Below are 14,097 nucleotides of genomic sequence, written 5' to 3' on the forward strand. Positions count from 1 at the left end.
TTTTACTAACAATTTCGAGAGTATTATCAATCATTCGTATTTTTTTACAAGTAAACTCGCGTACGAAAAGCGTGGTGATCGTCGAAATTCTTGACTCGACTTCCGGACACACTTCCGCGAGAACTTTGAAATTAATCTAAGGACTACTCGAGAAGGAAGGCCAAAGTGGGATCGTTGACGAACTCAAAACGTGTGTCCACGTCGTTCCCGGGCCAAATCGATATCAAGGCATTCCTATCAGCTGATTCTTTCCTCCCCTCCACTCTACTCGCTTCCATTCATGACACAACACACCCTAAGGGTCGCTAACTGTCAAGAAACGGTTGTAATAATACAAGGTATGTTTCAAATTATTCTCGAGAATGTTTTTTTACGTCTCTATTTGAATATCAACGAGCTGTAGCTATTATTTCCTAGTTGAAAATTTGCATGTAACTATACACAGCTTTGTGGCAAACAAAAGAGATTTATTTTGTACTGTAATTGTTAGGTTACGATTTCTTTTTTTTTAACGAAGACGTTCAAACAATGTTATTTTTGTTGCTATTATATATTTTATGTTTCTTTTAACGATATCAAAACTTTCTGTAATATATAAATCTTTTTTTGTTAACAAAAAAGTTTATATTGTTAATTTATTATATATATATATATATATATATATATATATATATATATATATATAGTGGATATTGCAGCATTTGTGGAGCATGGCATGGCACTGCAATGGTGTAACAAATCAAGAGATGGTGACCAAGCTAAAAGGTAACGTAACGCGTTAATAAGTAATAAGAAACTTGTATCGAATTAAATTGTGTTTTTAGAAACTGGCATACTGGCAACTGCTAGAGCAGAAGCTGCTATGCTTGCAGTAGATAGAGCAAGATACTGTCATGAAGCAGATCCTTATCTTGATCGACCTAGAAAAATTGGTTACAATGTTACAATCAGTGCTCCACATATGGTAAGTAAATTTTTTCTTTTTTAATTCTGTGAATCATGAATTATGACATTACTAAAATTATAACATTCTATTGACATTGTATATTTCATCAAGGTTATGTTAATGTATATAAAGACATATAAAGTCTTTAAAGTCACAACTGTGTCAGTATTCTGTGCCAATAAGAAGATAAAGCAATGTCAATATATTGATACTTATGATTGTCTTTCCATTTATTATTTGCATTTCAAGAAGACTGTCAAGACTAAGCACACAATGATATATCAAACCTCAATAAATATGATAACTAAAATTGTTCAGCTGAATTTATGCTCCTTAAAGACTCATTTTAATTAAATTAAAAATAATCTAAATGTTTGTATTAAGAAGAAGTAATGCTGACATTTCATCAAAGGGGTATCAGTTTAACCCCCTTATCATTCTTTATTACTTATGTTAAATAGATATCTTTACTGGCTATTGGAGATTTTCCAGACATATATTTACAAATGAACACATACATATTAATGTCTGTTTTTTACACAATATATATATATATATATATATATATATATATATATATATATTTACAAACATATTTATATATATTATTTACAAACATTATATGATGATTGAAATATTTTCTGAATATTCTACTTATTTTGCTTTATATATTAAAGGACGTATTTCGATTTTATTTCTATGTTTTAGCATGCCTATGCATTGTCGATCCTCTCCGATCAGCTCTTTGATGGTGCTAGGGCATTAGATGTCGGTTCAGGTTCCGGATATTTATCTGCTTGTATGGCTTTTATGGTTGGTCCTCGTGGACGAGTCATCGGTATTGAGCATATTCCCGAGCTAATAGAAGTTTCTACGAGAAATGTACGAGAGGACTGTCCGCATTTTCTCAAAGATGGCCGTCTGAAATTCATTGGTAAGATTATTGGGACTACTGCTTGACTAATGTTGCCGCGTGGAAAAGAAAAAATATTTTAGGATTATGATTATGAGCCATAACGGGAACTAAACAACATCCCTTCTGTAACTGTTTCTACTTTTTGCTATCATTATCAGGCATATTTGTAAAAAAAAAAGGCAAGGGATAATAAATAATAAAAGTCTAGTTGAAATGTGAAAAACTCGTAATCTATCCACGTGGAGTAGGTATTACCACGAAGAATCAAACGGATCTCTGTCCATCATCTGTGTGACTTTGCTGTAATCATAAAAGATAGACTGGAGATTAACAACAGATCATTGTGAATGCAACTAGTGGGAGATGGCAGATTGGGACATGATGCTGACGGACCTTACAATGCTATACATGTTGGAGCTGCGGCTGAAACTCTTCCGCAACAAGTATGAAAAAATAAAGAAAAAAATCTTTATGTTTATCTATTTGATTATTACAATTTTACATATCTGTAGTTGGTAGACCAGCTAGCTCCTGGAGGTCGACTTATCTGCCCTGTAGTTGCCATTGAAGGTTTCCAAAGGTTTCAAGATCTACTACAAGTGGATAAGCATGCAGATGGATCTACTACAAAACAGAAGCTAATGCAAGTTTCGTACGTTCCTCTAACTGATCCTAGTACACAATTGCGTAACTGAAGTACTTAGTAAGCTTTGCTACAAATCTATGATAGCAAATTGCTTACCAGTAATCGTTGATATTGGAACCACTGTGCTACTTTATTTTACGCATAAGCAAATTATAGAAGTAGTTGCCCCTTTTTGACTAATGGTATATTAATAAAATATATTTTACTTACACCCTAAGTGTTATACTTATTCCTTATGACATTAATTTCTAAAATATGCGACAAAGGAATTAAAATATTTCTAATTTGAGATATTTCAAAAAGTATTTGACAATTTAAAATAACGATTAATGTGTTACTTGATTGTCTTTCGAATATACTTTAACAAAATTTTTTAAATGAAGTAATTTACACGAATGTAGTCTATTGACTCAAAAATACTTGCGTTGTATTACAATTATACAAATATACGTTACTTCGCAAGTAATATTGTTTGTCCAGATTTCACCGCAAAGAGATTGTTGCGTACAGAAACCCACTTCGTAGATAATAAAATATGTAAAATTAAAAATAAATGAGAGTTTAATATTTCTACGCAATAAATTATTAAGAACGAAGTAGTTGTAACACGTCGAAGGAACAAAATGAACTAAACTTTTATCCTGTATGAATGTCGTACTTGCTCTAACATAAAAACAATAAATATATACATATACCTATAATTTCAATTGATATTGTTTTTCTATCAAACAAAGCGCCTCGAATATTACACAAAAATGACGCCTAGTGGCGCTATAAGCGAAAAACAGGGATAAATTTATCAATGCGCATGCGCAGGCCGATTGTAGCATGAACTATATAAAGTATATACGAACTTATATAAAATTTAATACATATTATTTAATACATAATATATAAATAGTGTCATCTGTTTATAAACTATGTGAGATAGTTTAATAATTTTTTCAAGTTTATTCGGCTTTTGTATCGAATACACTCTTTATTTTTATAAAACAAGATAAATAACGTGACTAAAGTGTATTAATATAAGCAAAATAATTTTATAAATTGTTCATTAAATATTTCATGGACGTCATTTTGGTAGCTATATCTTTTCAAAATTAGTAGTACTTGGAATACGTAGTGTTCAAAATGGCTTCGCCCTCGATTGTGCGGGTTATTCGTCAAGCTCGACCCATTTTATCTTCTAATCATGCTGAAGCACGTAGAAGAGTCTTAGCCCTTTATAGAGCTTGGTGTAGACAAGTACCTTTTATAGGTATGTAAAAACATTTTTGTTGATTACTTATTTATATTTGTATTTAAGTATTTATTATGTTGCTTAACCTCAAAATTCTCATAATTTAAAAGAATGATTAAAACGATCCGAAATAAAGTTTCGTATTTATTTCGATTATATTTAATTTAACGCGAATAGTTTTTTCTTTAGACAGCATGAAATTTTTCTTTTTTTATTAATTTCAGGTATTCAAGTAATGTCTTATGTAAGCATATAGAAATATGATATACTTCTTTAAGGTTTAATACTTTTTTGTGCAATTATTAAACAAGTATTTATGTTGTAAATTGTTATTTGTATTACAGTTATTGATTACGACATACCATACACAAAGAAGCAATGTTTAGAAAAAGTACGCTCAGAATTTTTAAAGAATAAGTTTATAACAGACGTGAGAGTAATCGATTTACTTATAATCAAGGTAATAGTTTATGTATTATACTTTTTATATTGATATTATTTTACTTTATATTATTTATATTTAAATGTGAAATATGTAATTATTATAATTATTAATGAAACAAAAGAATGCTTTAATAATTTTAGTCCTTTATAACTTTCTTAATAAACAGAATATAATTAATGATTTTATTAGGGTCAAATAGAGTTGACGGAGGTAATAAATATTTGGAAACCTATAGGAAATCTTTTAAATCACTTTAAAGATACACATAATCCAAAACCAAAAGATTTTTTGGGCAAATTTTATGCTGGTCATGAATAATAGACCAAATATTTGTAATGGTAGTAAACATTAACTAATGGTTATAGCCGTTAAACCTAAAATTCTATATAATTTATGTAAGTACATACCGAATTTATTAGATCAGATACCAATGTATCTCTTCAAAAAAAATTAAAATAAAGAATATCTCGTTGCTAATTATAAAAAAATATAAGTGTGCATTATTTCAAAAGTTCTAAATGTTTAATCTATTTTTATAAAAAAAAGAATATTATGTATTTTGTTACACTTTCTAGCTGGGTAGGTCTATATTTTTGCATAAGGTAATAATTATCTTTAATTCACACTTTTTTTGCATCGATATATTATTGTTCAGTTATGTACATTTGACAACATCATATATTACTAAGCACCTTAGGTACAATCTAGTTCACTTTTCACAGCCATACAGATAATTTGCTTCCTTCAGTGAACGAGTTTAAAATTATAGATACACATACATATACACGAGTGTGTACACATATATACATGTACGTATATACATATACATACATACATATATATATATACACATATATATATGTACGTACGTATGCAAGTATTTACGTACATACACCATATGTACATACTTTAAACATGAGCATGGAGCAAATTGAACGATGTATGCGGAAGACGTACGTATACTCCAGCTGCGTTAGCCCATTTTCTTCTACGCAAGAAGTTTTATTATGCTAACTCGTAAGAGATCGGAGTGATCTCGCGCATCTTTACACTTTGGTTAGAACGATATTTATAAAATAATTTCTTGTCTGTCCTTATTACGTATTCGGATTAAAAATCTTAACAGGCAAGGCAACAGTCCTGCGCTACGTAAGTCACTTTCGGCATCGACGCTGACGCACAGTTTATATAGTACGAATTATAAAATATCTATGTAATAAAAATATACACTGTCGGTAACTTTCACACGCACATATATATATATATATATACATACATGCATACATACATACATATGTATATGATATGTAGATATATATGTATACATATATACGTACTATATATATATATATATATATATATATATATATATATATATATATATATATGTAAATTTCACGTACATAATCTAAAAAAACATGGCAACAATTAATCATGCTTATGACTCATAAACATAATATACATTATACACTTTCGTTCTCGATATACAAGATTCTTCTACTACGTCATCATAAACTTGTTTCCTTTTAAGAAGGAGAAGCGTAGTAAGGGTAATAAAAAAACAATTCATTCAAACTATACTCTCACGCTCTGACTGTATATCGTATCCAGCAATAACACCCCTTCTTAAAGAAACATCGCTATTGCGTAATCCATTACCATTAAACAGATTTACCAGCCAGCTTCTTATAGAATTTCGTGCGGAAGACTTTTTGTCAGGCACATTGTCCGTACTGGGAGCAGGTACCACTTGATCCAAAGAGCGCCAACGTTTCACCGGCAATATTTCTCCTATACAACCACTTTCGTCACCCATCAGTAAGGGAGTCTCCGCTTCGTTCGACGTTACGTCGGTGTGAGGTATGATTATCATATTGCCATTCGGATAATTATTGTTCAACACTTTACCGGTAAGATCGGTTTTCGAGTTGGTCCCAACACACTTGTCACAATTTTCCAACGATCGAAAACTCTTTTTCGGTTCCTTCCAACAAAAGTTCTCTTGTTCGAATCTCTTTGCATAGGCCTCGAATGGAAAAGGATCTAATGAACGAGATTCTCTTATAACCGTTTGAGATGGATAATCGCTAGTCGTCGAGGAAGACGCGATGATAGACAATACTCTTTCATTCTTTCGAAATTTCGGTTTAGCATCTATGAAAAAGTCGTCGAGTGCGAGTTTGATATTAACAGCACGATTTGCAGCTTCTTCCCGTAGTGGAACATTTTCCAATGTAGTCTTTGATAAGCTATCCGTTAAACAAAGTGGAGATCGTTCCAATTTCCGAACATGAAGTGATCTTGGTATTGGACTCGATCCACCGCATTGCGAGGACGAGTCGTCAGCAGCTGGACGTGGGACACTCGATTGTCTTCGACTACCAGCACCTAAACCAGCTAATAACGACGCCTGACGTGAATCTGAATTTAATTTTGGACTCCTTCTTGGTCTGCAGAAAAGTGGTGGAAGATCACCAACGTCCACCTATAAATGTTAACATATTTAATATGAACTTCTTACGAATATAAATATTTGAGTGAACAATGTAAGATAAAATTAAGAATGAAATTCAAATTCTTTTTATACCTCTCTTTTCTGAATAGCTTTTTCCGTGGCTCCTGTAAGCCAATAAGTTTTCACTTCGCCTTTGCCCTTCATATTCACCAAACCACGTTCCTCGATAATGTAACCACCTATTTTATCCAAAGCATCTTTGCATTGATTACTTATGTGAATACGTAATGGTTCACCGTTCGATTCCATTCTTGACGCAGTATTCACCGTATCGCCAAATAAACAATATCTAGGCATTGTTAATCCTACTACACCTGCGACTACGGGGCCTGCGTTTTTGAAAAATATGTATTACATCGTTTTACCTATATGAATTCCAATAGGAAATGTTTATTATTCGTTACGCGTTTTATTTTACCTGTGTGAATCCCAATACGAAGTTTAAGAGTTTCCTGAGGACGGTGAGCTATCGTGTGATGCTTAACGGCATTAAGTAATTCCAAGGACATCGACGCTATTTCTCCGGCATGTCGGTTTCCATTTTTTATCGGTAATCCTGACACCTAATCAACAGTAGTAAATCATGAGATTAAGATATTCATTAATAGATAAGTTTAATATCTTAGTATATCGTACTCACAACCATGTAGGCATCTCCTATAGTTTCTACTTTGTACACATCATATCCTTTGATTATGCGATCGAACAGAGTATACAGATCGTTGAGAAAGTTTACCACCTGAAGAAAGAGTGTAAAGTTTGTTAATTAGGATATAAGATGTAATTAAGAATAGTTCTATTATCTTACACGTACCTGGAACGGCGTACTCTCTGCCGACATCGCTGTGAAACCAACGATGTCGCTGAAATATATGGTTACCAAATCAAACGCTTCAGGTTCTACTCCTATACCGTTTGTTAAACAATAGGCAACCGGTCTGAATCAAATTAAAGAAAAAATGTATGAGGAACTTTATCTATTAATGATGATACAACTAATGTGTGTGTATGTGTGTATAATAAAGAAAATATCGCAAATAAGACTCACTCAGGTAACATTCTATGTAGCAGGTCTTCAGTTTTTTGTTTCTCCTCGAAAAGTAAACGTGTACGTTCATTGACTAGATCTTCGAGATTGTTCGCATATTTCTCCATCATATCCATCATTTGGTCCATTATATTACGATGCCACCCAGCTTTCATTTTCTTTAATCTCGTCCTTATTGCTTTGAAGTCTGGCCTAAGTTCTGGACTTTCCGCCCAACAGTCGGTTATAGTACTAACGATATACTCAGCACAATCTGCCTCAGACTCGGACAGTATCTCTACGTTAGGTCTAAACGGTGGTTCACCATCTTCTGGGAACCTTTTCACTCGGTCTATGATTTCTGTCAATTTGTTAACGGTCATATTTATTTTTCTGCAGCTATACCTTTTGGCAAATGCCGATTAACGAAAGACTGTCACTACAGTTTAAAATCTCTTTACAATTACGTGATAGTTACCTTTGGGTTCCAAATTAACACCTCCGTACGGTCCTTTTCGTCCAATTATTTCAAACAGTATAATAGCAAAAGAGTAAATATCTCCTTCCTGAGTGCCTTTGATCGGTGCATTAGGATTCCTCAGCAACTCAGGGGCTTTCCAAAACAGATCTTAAAGAAGAATTAGACATTGAGTAATCTTCGTCGAATAAAGTTTTTAATTTGTTTTAAATAGTTCCAACTTACTTCGATAATACTGATGTTCTCCAATGCTGTCAGACTCGGCACAGTGACGCATATCGTGTAAGCCAAAGTCAGAAACTTGGAGTACCCAACGTGATGTCACCACGCAATTGGAAGACTTTAGATTACCGTGACAGACTAGCACTGATGACTCGTGAATGTAAAGCATACCCTATACGACAGAAATCATTTCTAAAATCACTCTACGATAGCGTAGCACAGACCAATAAAACGCTGGCCATCAAAGAGATCGCTTACCTTAATGAGATCGTGAACTAACGACGCAATGAACATATCATCTAATTTTATATCTTCGTTCTCGATGATGTCCTAAAAAAGTTGGAAATAACGACGATTAAATGACTAACAAGGTTAAATAAACGGCACGTTTAATACTCACATAAAGACTTCCTTTGGCACAATAATCGGTAATCAGCAAGATCCTCATCGGTTCTACACACGCACCGATGAATGAGTTCAGATTACCGTGTCTGATTTCACGAAGAATACGCATCTCCTTCATGACATCACGCGATATATCCTTCTTCTTTGAAAACTTTAACTCCTTTATTCGCACCATTACGCCGTGGTAATGGCCAGTTTGTGCGAACACTTGACCGCCACATCTCGACTCGTAAGACATTGCACTAACTAAACTTAACTGTAAGGAAATATAAAAATTATTAAATAAATATATACACATGTATATACATAATATCCTTTATTATATATAATAATATAAATTTAATTACATTGTTATATATAATTGTTTTTATATATATATATATATCATCAATATTCGAGTGGAAGAGAAATATATTCGAATGGTAAAATAAATTCGAAGTCACTGACCTTACTAGGGGAAGACATCATATTATCGAGATGAGGATAGCCATGTATCTCGCCTGGATCTATCTTCCAGAGCAAACCTTCGATCTCCTGTTCGATCTTCCATCTTCGATAGATGCTCATCGTGATCACAGCGGCGCAGAATAATAAAACAGCGAGGACACCGGCAGCAACGATACTACGAAGATGAGTATCATCTTTGGGACAGTGCTCGTTGAGAAAACCACAACCAGGCTCGGCTTCCGGCTTGTTTTTACCTGGCCAATCCATAGACTCCGATGGTCTGTATACCTACACGAGATAAATATACTTTAATACTAGTTAAATATAGGTGGAGAGAAAGAGAGAGAGAGAGAGAGAGAAAGAGAGAGATAAATAGAGACAGAAATAGAGATAGAGAGAAAAAGAGAATGACTTGTTTATAAATATTTCTTTTAGATATTAATATTTTTTTGTTTTCTTTTACTTTTTTTGCTTCATTATTATTACATGTAAAAGAATGATTCGCACGAATGCTATTAAACAACTCACTCACTAGAGTTTCACCTTGTTGAAACTGTCCCACAGGTTTCATTTGATAATCGCAGGAAAAGTTGTTGAAACGGAAGGGATCCTTCTTCAGAGCTAGCACCGAAAAGTTTCCCTCCGAATCTCCGAACTTATCCAACTTTATCGTTGCACCGCTTACACCTACGGGCAACGACAATCATATGTAAATAAGTTAATATCGAAAAAGTAAGAAAATTTTTAATATTGAGAAAATCTTTTAGTTACAATCAGATCGAAAGAAAGAAAGAAAGAAAAACAAAATAGTAGTCGAGTCTCGATTATCAGATTATACGTACTTACTTTGATACGTATGATTTTTTATGATCGTCTCTATTATCTGCGTTCCATTGTTAACGATATCCTGGAGACTATGCTCCGGTTGATCTCGTAAAAGTTGGTCCAGTGCACGAGCGTACAGCTTCACCGAATCGTAAAGGTACGCCGCATGGATAGAGACATACTGTAAAAAACGAAAAAAATATATATATATAAATCTCTTTTTTTTTTTAGATACAGGAATCTCCTCGTTGCACTTTCCTTGTCCTTGCAATCTTTACTCATATCTTAAAAATACCTTTTCATACTTTCTCAGAAGTTCTGGAATAACGAAGTTGAACGGTTCCTTGTTGCTATACTCTCGAACTTTTTTCGTAAATTCCTCGTAATTTTGTGTGGGTGGCGTGGAAGCGACTACCATAAGAGATCTTGCCTTCTTTAGAAAATCCTTCGGTTCGAGACAATTTTCCACGCTGTCGAGATGTTCCGGTTCTGAAAAGATTTACATCAGCAGATTAATTATGATATAATAATTTAATTCGTTTCAAATGGATTTCTATACGAAGATTATCGAAGATATTGATTTTTTTTTTTTCGGAAAAAGAAAAGGTGTTGTTTGAAGGCTTGACTTTGAAGAACGTCGTTTGAATAATAGGCATACTAACTCCATAAGTACTTTTGTGCTTCTCGTGGTGAGTATGTCATCATGTCCACGTGTATGACCATGTATTCCCCGTTGTCCAGTAACCTTTGATTTAGCATCGAATTCATCATATCTATCAGAGATATAGCGGTACCCAAAAAGATGTATACTGAAACAATAGATAACAAATTTTTCATTGATCGATTTTTTGAAGATTAAATTTTTTTGTATGTGATAGGATCTTCGTTGAAATCGCAACTTCGTTAATTTTTTTGAAACGTTGAAAAGTGAAATTTATGAAAAATAATTAAAGAAACATGATCGTGCGAATTGTCTATACTCGTTTGAGATACGAAAAATTATGGAATCGTAAAATTTAAAGAAAAGAAAAAAAACATAATGTAGACTGACTTCTCGTCATATTTTTGGTCTCCTGTATAAGTTGGAACCATATGCTGACTTGACAGCACGGCAGCCTCTCCTCGCAGCAAGTGTGACGATCCTCGACGGTCCTGTAGTGATTCACCGTCAGATTGTGCTTCGTCGCCTGTTCTTCGAGCGAACGAGCTACCGTCGACCAGGCGATTTCCGTTATAATCGTGAATTTGTTCCAGCCGTAATGGAGTAGAAGAGCTATCACCGACTTTGTAACTTGCGTATCTGGCGGCTCCGTTCTTGCAAAGGTGTTCACTTTCGAAGCTTTATAGTCCGAACATTTCTATAATAACAAATTGATTTATAGATTGTATTGAATTCAACTTGTGAGAGACGTGAGTTTTTACTTCATTTATATATATATATATGTACATCGATATATTGTTCTAATGTATGTAATCATTACTAAGAACAAACATATGGAAAGATTTAACTGTAAATAAATAAATTTTTATAAACATTTTCGTAACGAGGTTTACCGAATCGAACAGATTGAAAAATCCATGATATACCGAGGAAGTCTCGTATAAAACTTATAAATTAAAGTTGACTTTAATTAATCCACTCGAGATAAAAAAAAAAAAGAAATAAAAAAGAAGAAGAAAAAGAAAATTGCTTTAAATCGATGGAGTCATAAACGGTGATGATCGGCGTCGCTCTCGAACTCGCTCGAGTAAGTAAATAACCAGTTCGAGGAGTTAATAATCGTGGAATGCGCTGAGTTGGATCAAAGATACTCGAGGAATATCGGGAGATGTGGAAGATTTGAGTTTGGGAAGTTGAGTTTTATAGAATTCCGGATTATTCCGAAGCATATGAAGTGCAAAGTATTGTGCAGTAATCATAGGGAAAGACAAACAAAGAGAAAGGGTGAAAGATAGACAAAAAGAGAGAAAGAGAAAAATGTAGACGGCAAAGACAGAGAGATAAAAAGAGAAAGAGAGAGATAGATAGATAGATAGATAGATAGAGAGAGAGAGAGAGAGAGAGAGAGAGAGAAAGAGAGGAGCGGCCAGGAGAGCAAGTCGAATGCACTCGTGGGAGAGAAAGAGATAGAAAGAGAGCGTAGCGGAGCAAAGTGGGCTGCGCCTGGTACCATGGTGTGTGGCGCGAGTTAAATATAAACTCGTGGCGTGCAAGGAAGGAAGGGTAAGAGGAAAGTGGAATGAACGGGCGAGCGAACGAACGGGTGGCGGTGGCGGCTGTGCCGCGAGTTGCTCTTCGTACCGCCTGAAATGTGACATGCCGCTCATTAACATATAAATTAAACGTGACAACTGAGGGTCAGTTCTTCTTCAAAAGTGTGTATATATATATATGTGTGTGTGTATATATATATATATATATATATAAATATATAAACACACATATATATGTATGTTTAAATATGTATGCATTCATGCATATATGTATGTATGTATGGAAAATGAGACGTCTAATTTATTGTTTATATTTTTTTATGATAGCATTTTTTTATGATAGAAAATTTTTATCTCATTACGATGTTATCAAATTTCAGAACTATATATATATAGAGAGAGAGAGAGAGAGATTTATCAAGAAGGTTTTTCATTTAGTACATAATTACTTTTAAGTAAAAAGAATTAATAAATAAAATTAATAGAATATATCGCTTGTATATTTATATACATATACACGTACGCACGTATATATGTAATATCTCTATCTCGATAAAATTTTTATCCATTATCTATCAGTTTTCTACAATGGTTAACTTTCGCTTCTTTGATCCCTGGCGATGACAGCAAATTTCAGATCGAGGATCAAGAAAATCTCGCGAACCGTAACGATCTGGTTCTGTAAAACGGTAAAGTGAATGATTATATGTTAAACGTAGCAGTGCAGAAATTGCAGCCGGTGGTAGCTTGTTCTGTTCTAACGCTATGCGAGAACTAAATTGACACGATGCATACCGCCGTGACGGTGAAATCATTGTAATCGGCGTGTAAAACAACGCGCTCAGTTCGCAATTGACTTTGACGTTGCTTCTTCGGAGAGGAAGTACCATTACAAATGTAAAGATTTACATGTTGTTTACATGTCTACGTTTTATTATTAATCGCATAAACGCTGCATATTTTATTTATATAATAATCGAAGATCATATTATCGATTTTTTTAGTCATCCCTTGATTTGTTTAATACATAAATTACTTTTTTGTAATCAATAACTCTATAATATAATTATAATTGATTAGAAAAAGTGATTTTAGATATCACTTTTTATTAAGCAAATTGAAAATTATTTCAAGGCTTATATTAATATATATGCGATTATATATAATTATATATAGATAATAAAATTATAATATTAATAATAATAAAATAAATAAAATATATAATCATGTAGACACATGCACACACATAAACATAAAATTTATGTATACCCTATAAAGTTATTAATTAGAAAAAATAATATTTTGATAAATTGTACATAATTTTATCTTACTGTTCAATCATTAGAAGCCTAATAAATCTATCTCATTAATAAAATCAATTAAATATTAGAATTTTTGTCGATGACTTTTACGAGTGATCGTGAATGATGTCAAAGATCGATTGATCGATCGATCGATCGTTTTCATAACTTGTATCGCGTTTGTATGTTGTGTGATTTTGAAGATCGATTGAAGTATATGAAAGTGACCCGCTTGGTCGGTTTATCCTGCTTCGTCGACGAGGTGAGGTGGGCTTTGGTCATTGCCGGCTCGACGTGGTGTTATTCTGAGCTCCACTCGGCTATATTTAGACGAGACCACCTTGAGGGAGCTCCAGAGTCGAGATCTCCAACGTGCTACACACAACGGACGGGTTTCTCTCCTCTCTCCTCTCTCTCCGCCCTCTCTCTCTCTCTCTCTCTCTCTCTCTCTCTCTCTCTCTCTCTCTCTC

The 14,097-nt window shown here is 33.6% G+C and overlaps 3 protein-coding genes across 9 annotated transcripts in view; 2 read left to right on the forward strand and 1 right to left on the reverse strand.

The window, feature by feature from the left end:
- The first annotated feature begins 32 nt into the window (after positions 1-32).
- Positions 33-2,719, forward strand: LOC122632160 (protein-L-isoaspartate(D-aspartate) O-methyltransferase-like). Of its 2 annotated transcripts, none has more exons than XM_043818707.1 (6): positions 33-338; positions 687-765; positions 825-964; positions 1,655-1,880; positions 2,220-2,305; positions 2,375-2,719. In XM_043818707.1, the coding sequence occupies exons 2-6, from the start codon at positions 711-713 to the stop codon at positions 2,555-2,557; spliced, it is 690 nt and encodes a 229-aa protein (XP_043674642.1). In that variant the 5' UTR covers positions 33-338; positions 687-710; the 3' UTR covers positions 2,558-2,719. The 2 variants fall into 2 exon arrangements, with proteins under 2 accessions (XP_043674642.1, XP_043674636.1); XM_043818701.1 differs by having other exon boundaries at positions 37-338; positions 699-765.
- A 698-nt stretch (positions 2,720-3,417) lies between these two features.
- LOC122632180 (NADH dehydrogenase [ubiquinone] 1 alpha subcomplex subunit 6) lies at positions 3,418-4,681 on the forward strand. The gene is made up of 3 exons (XM_043818710.1): positions 3,418-3,766; positions 4,093-4,208; positions 4,383-4,681. The coding sequence occupies exons 1-3, from the start codon at positions 3,640-3,642 to the stop codon at positions 4,509-4,511; spliced, it is 372 nt and encodes a 123-aa protein (XP_043674645.1). The 5' UTR covers positions 3,418-3,639; the 3' UTR covers positions 4,512-4,681.
- Positions 4,682-4,853: 172 nt separating this feature from the next.
- The window catches only part of LOC122632125 (receptor-type guanylate cyclase Gyc76C-like), a 74,098-nt gene continuing 64,854 nt past the window's right edge, over positions 4,854-14,097 (reverse strand). For all 6 annotated transcript variants that reach the window (XM_043818665.1, XM_043818676.1, XM_043818674.1 and 3 more), the window contains 16 exons: positions 11,164-11,470; positions 10,775-10,921; positions 10,408-10,601; positions 10,134-10,293; positions 9,820-9,974; positions 9,288-9,575; positions 8,836-9,096; positions 8,694-8,765; positions 8,439-8,607; positions 8,214-8,363; positions 7,757-8,096; positions 7,523-7,646; positions 7,349-7,447; positions 7,127-7,271; positions 6,781-7,037; positions 4,854-6,678 (listed from right to left, as the gene is read on the reverse strand). In XM_043818665.1, coding sequence (XP_043674600.1) covers positions 5,764-6,678; positions 6,781-7,037; positions 7,127-7,271; positions 7,349-7,447; positions 7,523-7,646; positions 7,757-8,096; positions 8,214-8,363; positions 8,439-8,607; positions 8,694-8,765; positions 8,836-9,096; positions 9,288-9,575; positions 9,820-9,974; positions 10,134-10,293; positions 10,408-10,601; positions 10,775-10,921; positions 11,164-11,470 — 3,783 coding nt within the window. In that variant the 3' untranslated portion in view covers positions 4,854-5,763. The remainder of the gene's footprint in view (positions 6,679-6,780; positions 7,038-7,126; positions 7,272-7,348; positions 7,448-7,522; positions 7,647-7,756; positions 8,097-8,213; positions 8,364-8,438; positions 8,608-8,693; positions 8,766-8,835; positions 9,097-9,287; positions 9,576-9,819; positions 9,975-10,133; positions 10,294-10,407; positions 10,602-10,774; positions 10,922-11,163; positions 11,471-14,097) is intronic.

The sequence above is a fragment of the Vespula pensylvanica genome, chromosome 1 (genome assembly GCF_014466175.1).
Source record: "Vespula pensylvanica isolate Volc-1 chromosome 1, ASM1446617v1, whole genome shotgun sequence".
NCBI classification, from domain to species: Eukaryota; Metazoa; Arthropoda; class Insecta; order Hymenoptera; family Vespidae; genus Vespula; species Vespula pensylvanica.